This window comes from Cervus canadensis, chromosome 11, assembly GCF_019320065.1.
Source record: "Cervus canadensis isolate Bull #8, Minnesota chromosome 11, ASM1932006v1, whole genome shotgun sequence".
In the NCBI taxonomy this organism is placed as follows: domain Eukaryota; kingdom Metazoa; phylum Chordata; class Mammalia; order Artiodactyla; family Cervidae; genus Cervus; species Cervus canadensis.
In genome coordinates this window covers 61437471-61452051 of record NC_057396.1, presented here as the reverse complement: position 1 = coordinate 61452051, position 14581 = coordinate 61437471, and the positions used below count along the sequence as shown (strand labels likewise).

Below are 14581 nucleotides of genomic sequence, written 5' to 3'. Positions count from 1 at the left end.
AATCGCCCGCCACCTACTCAGTGGCACTCTGCCCCCTCTTGCATGCTCCAACCCTTTGAACCAGCCTGCATCTCTGGCTGTGCTGACTGGCCGGGTGCCCACCCTCCGCCCGACCTGAGTCTCCAACGGAGCCAATCACTTGCTCTCCTGGGAACTGTAATCAACCAGGCCCCCTTCAATGCAAAGGGCCCTGTAATCCTAAGGTCCCAGTGCTTTGAAAGGGCTTATGCTCTGCAGTTGCCTTCCTCACTTCGTAATATTTTTATTTTGGAATCTGTGTTTTTTTAAGAGAAGGCTGACAGGGCAATGGAGCTCACCCCAGGGGCTGGACTTCAGCTCACTTGTGGTCTGTCTCCTACAGCCACCCCAGGAGGGGTTTTTAGGTCCCTGCTCCCCACCCCCCGCCCATCTCCCCTGCCCTGCCCCACCATTGCTGTCATCCTACTCCTAAGGCGATGACAGGGTCGCATCGGTGGGCGCCCAGGCCCCGGTGCCTTACAGCGTCTTGCAGAAAGCCAGGCGGCAGACCTCCCTGCCCTGGGCTGGCAGAGCTCTGTCTCGAGTGCTGGTGACTCAGTGGGGGCCTCTTGACCACCCCTGATCTGTGCACTGAGACCATGAAGGTTGCAACTCTTGGGGGTACCCTGTCCATGGTGGGTTGCAGCTGCAGGTCTATGGGAAGGGAAGAGCCTTCCACGCCCTGGTGGCAACCACATTTGCATTCTGCACCTGCTAATGACGAAGCCCACCCTGTCTGCTGATCACTTCACCTAAGGACACGCCAACTGGACATCTGTGCAGCTTAAAACGGCTGAGACTTAAAGAAAAAAGAAGAGAAAAACAGCCTGGATTCTGAGAGCTATCTTGTCTTTCTAAGCATCTGTTCCCCCTGGCCTCACCTGCATTCCCAGCCAGATAAACACCTGACTCTAGAAGGTGCCGAGAAAGTGTCTGTACGGGAACAGAGCTGGAGAAGATCCCGAAGTGAAGATCCTGAAGAGAAGATCCCGACTGTCCTCTTGTCCCGCTCCCTGCCCAATGGCACCAACCCCATCACCCCCCAACCCAAAGGCTTTGAGCCAAAAAACCAGTTATATTCAATAGCAGCCACCTAGGAAATGGGCCAGTTGTTACTTAATGCAGCCCCCATAAATGAACTTGGACAGGGAATACATAGCCCTCTAATGAAGTGGCAGAGGATCCAGAAGGAAAGAAAAAAACAGCTGACCTGTGTTTAAAAAGATGCTGAAAATGGGCTGCCAGTGGAAGAACAAGGCTCCAAGGGAAAAAATGCAAAAAACAAAACAAAACAAAAAAGACAAGGATGTCTGTGGAAAAGTATCCCAAACTATGCACTCTTCAGTGGATTGAAAAGATTGAGCTCATCCAGGGTAATCCTGGAGGGTGGGCATAAGGAGTTGGGGAGGACAGAGGAGAGAGTGGGCCTGTGACAACTGCAGGGCTGCTCCCTGACCCGGCCAGAAGGACTCAGGAATATGAAGAACCAACAAGCTAGGAGTTGGGGTGAATGATGCTCCTCCCACACAAGGTAGGAGCTCTGTAAATGCTTAAGGCTGCTGACCACCCATTGCTTCTAGTGCTTTAGCAGTGATGATGACAGTAAGAAGAGAAAGGATGACAGCAGGGATAACGCTGGTTTTTACTCTTTGTCAGGCACCGTATTGTACCCTTAGAATGCATGATCTCACTTTACCATTGCCACAAACTGATGCCCTTTATACAGAAGAAACTGAGGCTCAGAGAAGTGAAAGTCAAAGTCGCTCTGTCGTGTCTAACTCTTTGCAACCCCATGGACTATACAGTCCATGGAATTCTCCAGGTCAGAATATTGGAGTGGCTAGCCTTTCCGTTCTCCAGGGGATCTTCCCAACCCAGGGATTGAACCCAGTTCTCCTGCACTGCAAGTGGATTCTTTACCAACTAAGCCACAAGAGAAGCCCAAGAATACTGGAGTGAGTAGCCTATCCCTTCTTCAGCAGATCTGTCCGACCCTGGAATCAAAACAGGGTCTCCTGCATTGCAGGTGGATTCTTTACCAACTGAGCTATCAGGGAAGCCCTGAGGTTCAGAGAAGCAACTAGCAAATGTGAGACCAGAACTTGCATCCAGGTTGATTGGAATCCAAAGCCCAAATCTTTCCCTCAGCATACGACTCTGTTTTACTTCCTCAATGATGGTTAAAAAAAATACTAAGGTGAACGCTATCATTCCTTGATGGCTCACTTTGTATTATACAAAGCACTTGATATATGTCATCTCCTCTAGCGACTGGCAACGATCTTTTGAAGTAGGTACTGTGATTACAGCTAGATCACTAAAAGAACTGAGTTTCAGAGAGGCTAGGTAACATGCCTACAGTCACACAGCCAGAAAGTGTTCTGGCAAGGACTGGCATTCAGACCTTCCTGACAGAAAGGCTGGTGTTTTTAGGCATCACACTCTTCTGCCCTGTCAGTTGGAGAGGTTTTTAATGCCCTTGCCCACAAAGGAAAATAGATGAGATCCATCTGGTTCAGATACGGTGGGGAGGTTGGCTTGGCAACTTCAGGCTATAATTGGGTTCCACCAAAACTTTCATTCGTCTGGGTCACTGCTGCTGCCCAATCCTGCTACAGTTTCTCAACTTCCACCTCTCCAAAAGGGTCTTCCTGGGGCCTCCCTCTCCACTGTGCTAGCTTGCTTCAGTCATGGCCAACTCTGTGAGACCCCATGGACTGTAGCCAGGTCCCTCTGTCCATGGGATTCTCCAAGCAAGAATACTGGAGTGGGTTGCCATGCCCTCCTCCAGGAGATCTTCCCAACCACATTCTATATCCAGCAAGGCACACACCTGGCTCCCAGATGGATTCTATTCCCAGATAAGACATTCTTTCCTACCCCAGAAGGATTTGGCAGTATGTCACTCTGCCTACCAAGAACTTGTATTAACCAATAATTCTAGTCCAGGCATTTGTTTCCAGGGACAGCAATGTCTGCAGAGGTTGTTGTCATTGGCATCAAGCCAATGATGGATTCATGGGCCACCTCCATTTTTTTCCCCTTTTGTGACTTTGAAAGTACAGCCATCATCTCTAAGGATGTCTACATTTCCTGTGAACCTGGATGTCTTCCTAGATAAGCAATAAAAAGTCTTATAAACAAAACTCACCCCCAGGCCCAGAGAGTTCTTAATAAACCAATGTGTAGGAGTGATGAGACCAGAGAGAAAGCCCCAGATGGAAGCTGAAGACAATTTAAAACTTGGTACAAATGCTAATTCTTCATTTAGCATCATGTCGCTGGTAAAATTCACTGAAAGGGTGAACTGGGGCTTTTTTCAAGTTATTTTATTAGGAAGCAGGAAAATAGTCCCATGTCTGTTTTGCTACATACTGAAAATATAAAATTTAAAAGCACTGAAATTTCTCTTCTCCGGGGTTTTTCAGGGGATGTCTTCAGGACATTTTTAACACTTAAAGTATATAATCCAAAAGATTTTTTCCCATGTCCAGATGGCCTGGGTTTGATCTATGCTCTACCTTTTACTGGGCTTCCCAGGAGGCGCTAGTGGTAGAGAACCAGCCTGCCAATGCAGGAGATATAATAGACACGGGGTATGATCCCTGGGTCGGGAAGATCCCCTGGAGGAGGGCATGGCAACCCACTCCAGTATTCTTGCCTGGAAAATTCCATGGACAGAGGAGCCTGGCGGGCTACAGTCCATAGGGTCACAAAAAGTCAGACACGACTGAAGCGGCTTAGCATGCACGCTGTCTTTTACAAGCTGTATGATAGTGGGTAACCTCTCTTTCCCCAGGTTCAGCTGCAATACGTGCTAAACAATAGCAATGACAATGTTCTCATCAGCTGTCAGGAGGACTACATGACTTGGTGTAGGAATGGTTCTCAGATCAGTTCTCAAGACTTGAGCACACACGAGAATCACTGAGGACTTACTAAAACACAGACTGCTGGGCCGCAACCCCACAGTCTCTGATTCAGTTCATCTGAAGGGGGGGACCTGAGGATTTGTTGATCTGACACTTTCTCAGGTGATGCTGAAAATGCAGTGGAGAACCAACAGCTTAGAACAATGCCTGACATATAAATGGTGGAAAATATTAGCTTTTGTTACTATGATAGTTGTTTTTGTCTTCCTTTAGTTGTAGAACAGCCTCGGAGAAAGGCCCCCTGCTGCTTTCCAAGTCTAACAAACACTCCTCAGCCCTCCCATCTCTGTCTTTACTTCTCAGGTCACTGAAGTGCTGGATGTTTTCATGTACCCAGCATCTACCTCTGTCTTCCATCCCTTCTCACATTGGTTCCCTCAACACGTCTCCTGCCATTCCCAGCCTAATCACCCAATTTCATCCATAATGAGTTTCCAAAAACACGTACACATGTGGAACAAGACACTGATGTGTTATAAGGGGGAGCTCTGTTCCCATAGAGCATCAGATGATAAAATCCCTATTTACACCTCATTTTTGGAACCCATCTTTGGGTGATATATTTGCAGCATTTTGTACATACATGTTCCTTCTTTAACAGTTGAACATGTAATAGCCTCGTCGGACGAGGCTAAAGAGTTGCTGTTTCAGCATGTCCACAGATTTCCATCTTTCTCTCACTTATATTAAGATTTATGGATATCCATTTCAAGACTCATTTTTCCATTTATCTTCATAAAATTGGAGGAAAGTCCAATAAAAATATTCAAATAATTGCATAAAATTCAAGTAATTGCCAAGGAGATTAAGCACAGCAAAGCGGCTGGAAGGTAACCACTGGCTGATGGGCAACCCCACAGAAGGCAGCCTGAAAGAGCCAGGGGTCCTCCTGGAAGCCCCCAGACTATGCCAACTTTTTCTATCCCTTCTCAGCAGCCAAGGGAAGCGTTAGGCCACCCCAGTGTTCATAGACTCTGTATGTAAGGCCTCTATTCCAAGAGCTGGCCAAATTCAAAATGCAACCTCTAATGACCTTCTCACCTAAAGACATCATCCTCTCCCCATGTCTCCCATCTTCTTACTGGAGTTCAGCTCCTCTTGTTCAAAGCGCCTCTGGATACTGGCTCCAATTTCACCTTCAAAGCAGTATATGGGAACTGTCCCTCACTACTTGCATGTTGCATACTAAGGTTGCCCCAGTCATGCCCGACTTTTTGTGACCCTATGGACTGTAGCCCACCAGGCTCCTCTGTCCATGGATTCTCCAGGCAAAAATAACTGGAGTGGGTAGTCATTTCTTCCTCTAGGGGATCTTCCCGACCCAGGGATCGAACCCAAGTCTCTTATGTCTCCTGCAACGGCAGGCTAGTTCTTTACCACTAGCGCCACCTAAGAACCCCTCCTAATTTATCTTTTTTCCCATTTCAGGAATCACGCTAGCCTTCCCAAGTGGATTAAAGAAGAGTTTAAACTTTTGTACCCTATTCCATTTGGGTTTGGAAATTGCAAAAATTATTTCCCCCACTCTTTATTGTTTCTCCACCCTAATCTTCCTGGATTCTTACAAGCCCTATCTTTGTACCTAAACAATGTATTTATTCTGGGCCTGTGTTTAAGCCTTTACCTTCCACTCAGGGCTTCAGCTAACATAATGTTCTGTATTACCTGGATGGATGTATCTACAGCCCTGCACTTCAGTTTCATTCTCCATGGTGACCAGGATGCTCCTATGGGTCTCTCCTTCAGCTTCCTGCCATGTGCCACATGCCCTTGATGAATCCTCTCTGATAATGGTGAGTTAATGGGAAACTGGCCTCCTGGGACTCACGGATATGAGCAGAAGATGGAAACATTCATATCACACACTACTAGGCCATCTGTGACCTATTGACAAGTGTGATTGCCAAATTTCCCCTTTTGCTAGGTAGTATCTTGTTCAAGGGCTTCCCAGGTGGCTCAGTGGAAAAGAATCTGCCTGCCAACGCAGAAGATGCAAGAGACGTGGGTTCAGTCCCTGGGTTGGGAAGATCCCCTGGAGAAGGAAATGGCAACCCACTCCATTATTCTTGCTGGGAAAAATCCCATGGGCACAGGAGCCTGGTGGGCTACAATCCGTAGGGTCGCAGAAGAGTCAGACACGACTGAGTGACTAAATAAAAACAACAAATCTTGTTGAAAGTCACTGACTACACACTGAGTTTCTGTATCAAGCAAAACTCTGGTTCCACCAAAAACAATTTAACTTTCTGGGCTTGAGGAAAAGCTTCCAACAGACACAACGCAGATGCAGAAACACAGAAAGTGCTATCTGCCACTCTTCCCATCCCCACGTCCCGAACCACCAAGGTACCTAATCAGTTAAGAGAAAAATGCAGAGCATTTCCTATCATCTGTTTCCAGAGTTAAAAGAAACCAATTACCTCCCCAGGGCTGTCTCTAGGATATAGAGTTCCTGTCGGAAACCCCAATTTTCCTTCTGGGCGCAATTCAAAACAGACCGAAGGAAAAAGAAAATCAATACTGCAAATGTCAAAGATTTTTTCTGGCCGGTGTCTTCCGGAAATCTATCTGTGCTTTTGCCAGTCAAACGGGCTGACTTCTCTGTGTGCAAGCGTAAGATAAGCACCATTTTTCCACCTGCTTTCCCCCTGCCCTCACCTGGGGTCATTTTCATTATTCTTCCCTGAAGACCATCTTTTTTTAAAGCTGCAAAATGAGAATGTTCACTTTCAAAAGCAGAGCCCCAGTGATGGCTTTTACAAACAGTGATCTCTGGGTTGGGGGTTCTGGGTACCAGGAGACAGACCTCACTGCTGAATACAGATGTCTGGGAAAGTGGTCATCTGATCCTCCACACAGAGGAGCCCGCTCATCACCTTACCCAACAGCCATGTCCATGGCATGCGGGTTGCAACAGCCCACCCCCGAATTTCATTCCTCACTTGTCCCCAGACCTTGCCCCCTCCTTCTTGCTGGAGGAATGCTCTTTCTGGAGCCCATCCTGACTGTCCCTCTTAAAACTACAGCTGATAACTGAGTGTGAAGGCTGAGGTTGCCTCTATCCGCCTTCCCTCCTGGATTTCCCTCTTAATCTGAAGAACTCTTCTCGGCGTGGCTTTGAAACCAGCCCATTACCAAGGGTGCCTGACGAAGGACTTTCCAAACCTGAGTCTCTCTTGAACCACCGTCACCACTTGGCCACAACCAGGGCCACTTACACTGTTATTCCTGTATACTATTTTTCTTCAATCAATCCATTTTTTGTTCTTTATTTTTAAAGATTTTTCTAAAAAATCTGGGCCATTTTAAAAGTCTTTATTGAATTTGTTACCATATTGCTTCTGTTTTATGCTTTGGTTTTTGGCCCCAAGGCATGTAGGGTCTTAGCTCCCTGACCAGAAGCCCATACCTCTTGCATTGGAAAGCAAAGTCTTAACCGCTGGACCACCAGGGAACTGAGGAAAGTTCCCCTCAATCCACTTTTTCAAAATATAAATATGTTTAAAAAAGAAACCGTAGCAACACCATTTACCATAATGAGAATGTAACTCAGGATCTACTCAATGCAAACCAAATGATGTTATGTAACCCTAATTATAATTAGACACTGCTCTGGCTGAAGACACTAAGTCTGAAACCTGCTCTCTCTTCCTTAAACAAGAGAGATCATCAAGTCTTGCAGAAGCATAACAGACACAAGGGCTCAAACCAAGACTTTCCCTGGCAGGATCAGAAGTGCCAAAGGAAAATAAGGAAACACCGTGAAGGAAGGTTGCTCAATACCACAACATACACCTCCTCAAATCTCTCGTGTATCCACGGTGGACAACCCCTTCCTCTAGCCCAAGAAAGTTTACTGGGCATCTACTACATGCTAGGTAATTTCTAGAGACTAGAGAATCAAACAGATTTAAAAAATGGCTCTGGGCCCGCACGAGACCTAAAACCTACATTTTAACAAACAGTGTCTAGGATAGCCTTTGTTCCAATCTAGCACCTTAAACTAAGGAAAAAGACCCAGATTTGAAATCATGAAAAACCCCCAGAAGGAGACTCAATAGTCACCAAGCAGTCTCTCTGATTAAGCTCTAGATAAAACATGACATGTGGTTACCAGCTGTTAAGTGTCTGGCACACTTTGTAAGCAGTACTAACTGCCCCCGAAACCTCAGCGCTTCCCAGATAAACAAATCCCCACCCAAAAGCCCTCCCCCACCCATCCGAGGGGGAGCCCCCAAAGCCAAGCAATGACTGACACTTCAAACCTGGTTGAAACCACACGCGGAACCTTGTCTATTTTAAATGTCAATGAGGAAGGCAGCTGGGCCAGCAGGTTTCTCCAGGAGGGACTGAAAAACCACTTCTGTAGTGGGATTTAAAACTCAGTCAACTAGAGACAGCAAGAGAAGAGCCTGTGGACAAGACTGACCTCTGAGTCAAGGGCAACTGAAATGATTCACATTCGTGACTAATTATCTCCTCTTTAATCTTTGTTTGTCTCTCTCCCTGGACGGGGGTTGTCTTTCAAGCTGCTGAGGTTTTTGACCTGACTGAATTCCCAGCTTCTGTTGGGTCTTGCTTTGTCCAGACTTAGAATGGCCAAGTGGCCACTTGCTGGTGTGTGTGTGGGTGTGTGTAACAACTGACATTTATCATTCTTTCAAAGTGCACATAAAAGTTTAAGCTTCCTCATCTATGCAAAGAAAATGAAAGGACGCCTGTGTTGTTTTTAAAACCTACAGACTCTTTATACTGTCTTAAAAGTATGCTCACCTGGGATACAGAATAATATCACCAACCTGAAACCAATTTGTTATGGATTTTTATGTCACTTTCCCATTAAAATGGATGAATTACACTTTAGAATAAAGAATATGTATACAGCTGATCCTTGAACAACATGGGGGGCTTTGGGGGGCCAACCCTCCGTGTACTTGAAAATCTGCATATAATTTATAGTCAGTCTTCTGCTTCCCAAGATCTTTGATATTCATAGATTCAACCAACCACAGATCCTACAGTACAATACTATTTACTATTAAAAAATAAACCAAACCTTTGTACAAGCAGATCTTTGCAATTCAAACCCATGTTGTTCAAGGGTCAACAGTATATAGATATTTAATGAACACATTATTCTGTCTTACTCTGTACTAATCACTGTTTGAACACTTAACAAATAATAATTACCTTAGTCCTCACAACAGCCCTATAAGGTTACATTCTATGACCCCTGTTTTTACAGAACAAGACACTAAAATAAGAGAGGTAAAATGACTTTCCAAGGTCACACAGCTAGAAAGTGGCTGTGCTGGGCGCTGAACCCAGGCAGTCTGCCTCTAAGCATTCCTCTCTGCTGCCCCCCGCCCCAGCCCCCACACACTATGTGCTGTGTGCTTTGCATGCATTATTTCATGTGGACCGGGCAGTGACCTATAAGGTAGATCTTTTTTTGTTTTTAATTCCATTTTACAGATGGGGAAACTGAGGCAGAGAGAGGCAAAGCAGCTTGCCCCAGACACTCAGCTCCGACTTCGTGGAAGTCACCCACTCAGTTACATGACACCTCCCCACGCTCTCCCACCACGTGCCTTTGGCTGGGGTCAGGAAGCCAGCTCGTGCCAGTGGGTTAGAAACCACCCTGTGACTGCACCTGGAGTCCTGAATTCACTAGCTGCATGACAGCAGTGTCTAGGCAGGAGGGATGTTAGCTTGTCTGATTCAATTCTACCTTTAACAGAACAGACTGAGAGGCTTAGTGACAAGAAAGAACTCGGCTAAAGGGACATATCATTACACTCAATTAGGTACCATCCACGGGCTGGGAGGGAATGGCAATAGAGGAGCAGTTCTCCAAGTGTGGTTCAGGGTCCCCTGGGGGATCACCCAGACCTCTTCTACATGGTCAAAACGATTTTCTTAACAACACTAAGCTATTATTTGCCTTGCATCCTCTGTGAGTGTACTGTGGAATTTTCCAGAGACTATGTGCAATATTTTCCAGACACGCATTATCACAACAGTCTGATGATGAAGCCGATTCAAGGACCCAGTCTGCAGGCAAATATGCAGGCCTATAGGACAATGCCACACTTCTACATTTAGTTTGAAAAAGTGATTGTTCATAAAAATGTCATTAATGCTAACATTAGTAGGTTTATTATTTGAATGAATTAAGGCACACAGTAAAGTTTCTCATCTCTAATTTCTATTATGGTGAAGATACAGTTAATCCAAACAAATGATCATTTTTAAGAACATAAAGGGGTTCCTGAGACCAAAAAGCCTAACAACTGCTGCCTGAGACTATAATCTCCAAAAGAGCAAGGACCCTTGCCCTGTATGCCTCCACAGGCGCTGCATTGCAGTGCCCAGTACATAGTAGGAACTCGGGATGCATAATTGTGGATGTTGAAGGCATATCCCGTGTACCATATCGGTCATCCCTTACGGTCCATGTACCCACATGCAAAGTATAACCCATGCTCAGATGCACAGAACTTACCTGGAAATAGTCTGTAATGAATGATCCAAGTTCACTCTTCAGCAGCCGCCTGGAGAGAGAGAAACACTGTCAAGCAGTCCTTGATGCCACAGCTCCTGGAGTCCAGTTCACGGATGCACGATGAATTGGCGTGCTTGCCAGAGACACAGGTGCTGAGGCCAGGCCTGGGAAGGGAGTGTGCTTTCCTAGGCCCTAGGAATGCCCTACCCCCACCAAGGTTATTAAAGAATGGGGGGCGGGGGATGGGAATCCTAGAGGGACTTCTGCTCCTTCATTCCCTTTATGGGTAAAGCATCTCCGGAGGGCAGCCACAGGGGATCCTATTTCTAATAGAGGTGGAGGCAGGCCAGGGTACCTTGCTTCACATGCAGCAAAAGATAAGGAAGGGGAATACCACAACTGTGTAATTAATGCCCCTATGTTTGCAGACTTCCTGGTTTACAATGCATTTTACATTTTTCATACATTCTTCATCCAAGTATTGGAAAGTATGTGTGTGGGGGGAGCAATTATTATCCTTTAAGTCTAGATAAAGAAATTGAGGCACAGAGAGGTCTCCCAAATAAGTCAGTGGCAGAGTTAACATTCAAACTTTTTCTGCAAATTCAACATTCTTGCATAACTCTACCCTGTCTTGCCTCGAAAATTCATGGAAGAATATATTCAGGTATTATGATTTCAGTGGTCTAACTGCCCATCCCCGAGCAGCCGAACAGTCCTTGAGGGGAGAACGGGTCTATTTTATTTATCCAGCACCAACATTCATTCAGCTGCCGTTTATGTGCCAGTCATTGTTCCAGTACCAGGCATGCAGAAGAGAACAAGAACAGGTGAGGTTTCTGTTCTCTAGGAGCTTACATCTTTGCAGGGAGGGTTATGAAGAGCGAGTGGGTTAATCAATACACTCTCAAGATAAGTTCAAAGAGCCTTAACAGCTAAAAAAAAAAAGAAAGAAAGAAAGATAATGAAAAATGGGGGTATTGGCACCAGACCTCCTTCTCCCTGTGACAAATCATGCAACCATCCCTACTGTTCTGTCTTTAATTTAATCCAAACAAGGTGAGGAAGCTGAAGCCAAGAATCCAGTGAGTTCCCTAAAGAAGAAAACCTTTAGAACGTCCAATGACTTTATTTACGCATCCCATCAGCCACAGTTACTAAGGAGCAAACATTCAAACTTCTGACCACACCAACTGGGTTTTAACTCCTCAAAACAATGCGTTCCCATGTGTAGGATAAACAAAGTTGTTACAGCAAGATGTCACAAGGTGCAGAAGATAGACACAACAAGATTGGACCACAAGAAGAAGAACCATCCATGACCTAAACTTTTGTACCAGGAAGAACCCTGGAATGCTGAAAACCCACACTGAGCAAGGAAAATACCTTCTTTTTCCCAGGACTGAAGATGTGTCTGTGGTGGACACTGCATTTTGAGATCTAAGAGAACTGCATTTTCTGATCCAAGAGATCAGAAGGACACCCCACCCAGAGAACCTAAGGTTCACTAACATGTGGGCAGGTTTGACCAAGACAGGGAAGTCTTCGTCAGTCACCAGGCCAAGAGCAGGTGGGTCCTGGCTGGTCTTCGAGGCTAGAGGCATCTCTCAGACTGGACATGGAAATCAAGTAGGTGGTCCCAGGGGGAGGCCCTGGGACAGGAAGAGACAGGGAAGCTGCTTCTGGCTGCTGGCTCCCAACAAAGTCTTCACGGCCACCGGGAAGTCTCAAAAACACAGGTGAAGGAGGCAAGCTTCATCAAAAAGTGGGGGAAACAAGGCCTCACAGTCAGTTCCTACTAACAGCTGCTCAAGCCTATCTTCAGGGCCCACAGTGTGGAGGGGTCAACACGGTTCTGAGGCTAAATTGCATGCTATGGAATTGGTGTCCCAAGGAAGCCACACTGGGAGAACGCTGTGCTCATGAAGATGCTTCAGATAAAAGCAAAAAAGAGAGTTCAGCGGTAGGAGTAGGCCTTCAAAGTCAAGAGCTATGGAAACCTCCTGGAGCACTGCAGGGGCGTAATCATTGTTAGCTGGGACTGGACATGATTAAGCAGGTGGTTATCGCCCAGGGATTTTCACAGTGGTACCCTGGGAGCATCGTGATGCTACCCAACTGAGGACCTCAAGGTCTCCTCCCCTGCCAGTGACAGGAATGGTACAGCACCCTGAGGTTACAGCCAGGGATCCATCAAGCCATGGCCAACGTCAGGGTTCTGCAGAGCATTACAGGAAGACAAAGCTCAAGATAGAAACCAGCTCATAAAGGCGCAGAGGCTATAGAGTGAACTTGTTCCAACTGCCAAGACAAAGGCCTAGCAAAAAGGACTCAGAAGCTAGCAGCAGCCACCCCAGGGCAGCAAGACACTGATGGATATGAATAAAGAAGCAGAATAGAAAGAGGTGCTCCCACCACACTGATAAGGGTGGTCCTCAGTTCTTTACTGAAGCGGGACCAGACACAGGTGTGGAAATCTGCTTTACACACATTAAACGTAATGGACCATAACCAGGTCTTGTAAGAGAACCGTGCAATTGTCCTTTTATCAAATCCCAAGTTCAAAACCCTCTCCACTAGGTATTTTTATTACAGAGTTAGCAGAACAGAATGGACCTTACCTGATCATTTAAATCAACATTCTACTGGCCTTGGTGGGTATATCAGCAAGCTATCTGTCCCTTACAAAATCCTGTCTTATTTCTGTCTGCACATGTTACTGGTTAGACAAGGTCAATGCATATATGTACAAGATTTTTGCTGCAATGAAATATAGGGATTAACATAAATTGCACCAATAAAGTGCTCATAAAAATTTGGTTCACTCATACAATGAAGTTCTAAGTAACCATAAAAAAAAAAAACACAAAAGGAATTAAGTGTTCTTAGTAATGATACGAAGATGCCTACATTACATTACGTTTTTTTAAAAAGTAAATTGCAGAACAGTATGTATAATATGTGAAAAGAAAAGAGAAATATATATATATATAGTTTTTTATTTACACAATATCAACAAATTCATTTGTCAAATCTGGTCTAACTTGCTGTTCTGTCATAGCTATATGATTTGGTGTCCAAGTGGCCCTTTGAACTAAAATATACGGTACTTTGGGGCTTCCCAGGTGGCGCTAGTGGTAAAAGAACCTGCCTGCCAATGCAGGAGACATAAGAGACACGGGTTTGATCACTGAGTTGGAAAAATCCCCTGGAGGAGGGGACGGTAACCCACTGCAGTATTCTTGCCGGGAGAATCCCATGAACAGAGGAGCCTGGCACGTTACAGCCCATGGGGTCACACAGCTGGACACGAATGAAGCAACTTAGCGCGCACACACACACACACAGACACACACACACACACAGACAGTACCTTAATTTTTAAACACGCAAAACACACATGCATTTTCAAAATTATCTGTAAATGCACTGGGTTGTGTCTCCTCCCCTGTATCTCCCCTAAAAGAAGGCTACAGAAGGTTGAAGCTGTTACTGGAAATTAAGTCAGGCAACAAAACACTTTGCTGGGGCTTCCCAGGTGGTTCAGTGGTAAAGAATCTTTCTGCAATGCAGGAGTCACAGGAGACATGGGTTCAATCCCCGGGTCGGGAAGATCCCTTGGAGGAGGGCATGCAACCCACTTCAGTATTCCTGTCTGGAGAATCCCCATGGACAGAGGAGGCTACAGAAGGTTGAAGGGGATGGGGGTGGGGGTGGGAGGGGGGGTTCAGGATGGGGGACACATGTACACCCGTGGCTAATTCATGTCGATGTATGGCAAAAACCACCACAGTACTGTAAAGTAATTAGCCTCCAATTAAAATAAATATATTAATAAAAAAAAAAAAGAAGGTTGAAGCTGTTACTAGAAATTAAGTCGGGCAACAAAACACTTGAGCAAACTTTATTCCTTGAAGTTGGGAGATGCAGTGCTATAGACACCAAATCACCTCATCAGACCCCAGTTTGTGGGCCTCATATAAAGTGTCAAGTAAGTATCCCCAGCTGCTTTTCCGTAAGTACTCCTTCTGTATGTATAAAGAAACTCTGGATGAAAAGCCAATAAACGACTACGATAAAAGTGATCTTTGGCAGGGAAGTAGGAACTGGGTTTCTGGAGTACAGG

At 45.6% G+C, this 14581-nt stretch overlaps 1 protein-coding gene across 8 annotated transcripts in view; it reads right to left on the bottom strand.

Annotated features, from left to right (window-relative positions):
• Window positions 1-14581, bottom strand: part of PRR5L (proline rich 5 like) — a 77201-nt gene that overhangs the window by 26303 nt on the left and 36317 nt on the right. For all 8 annotated transcript variants that reach the window (XR_006271933.1, XR_006271934.1, XM_043480927.1 and 5 more), the window contains one exon: window positions 10456-10504. Coding sequence is in view for 6 of the 8 variants with exons in the window: in XM_043480927.1 (XP_043336862.1) it covers window positions 10456-10504 (49 nt within the window). In the remaining 2 variants the exon portion in view is untranslated. The remainder of the gene's footprint in view (window positions 1-10455; window positions 10505-14581) is intronic.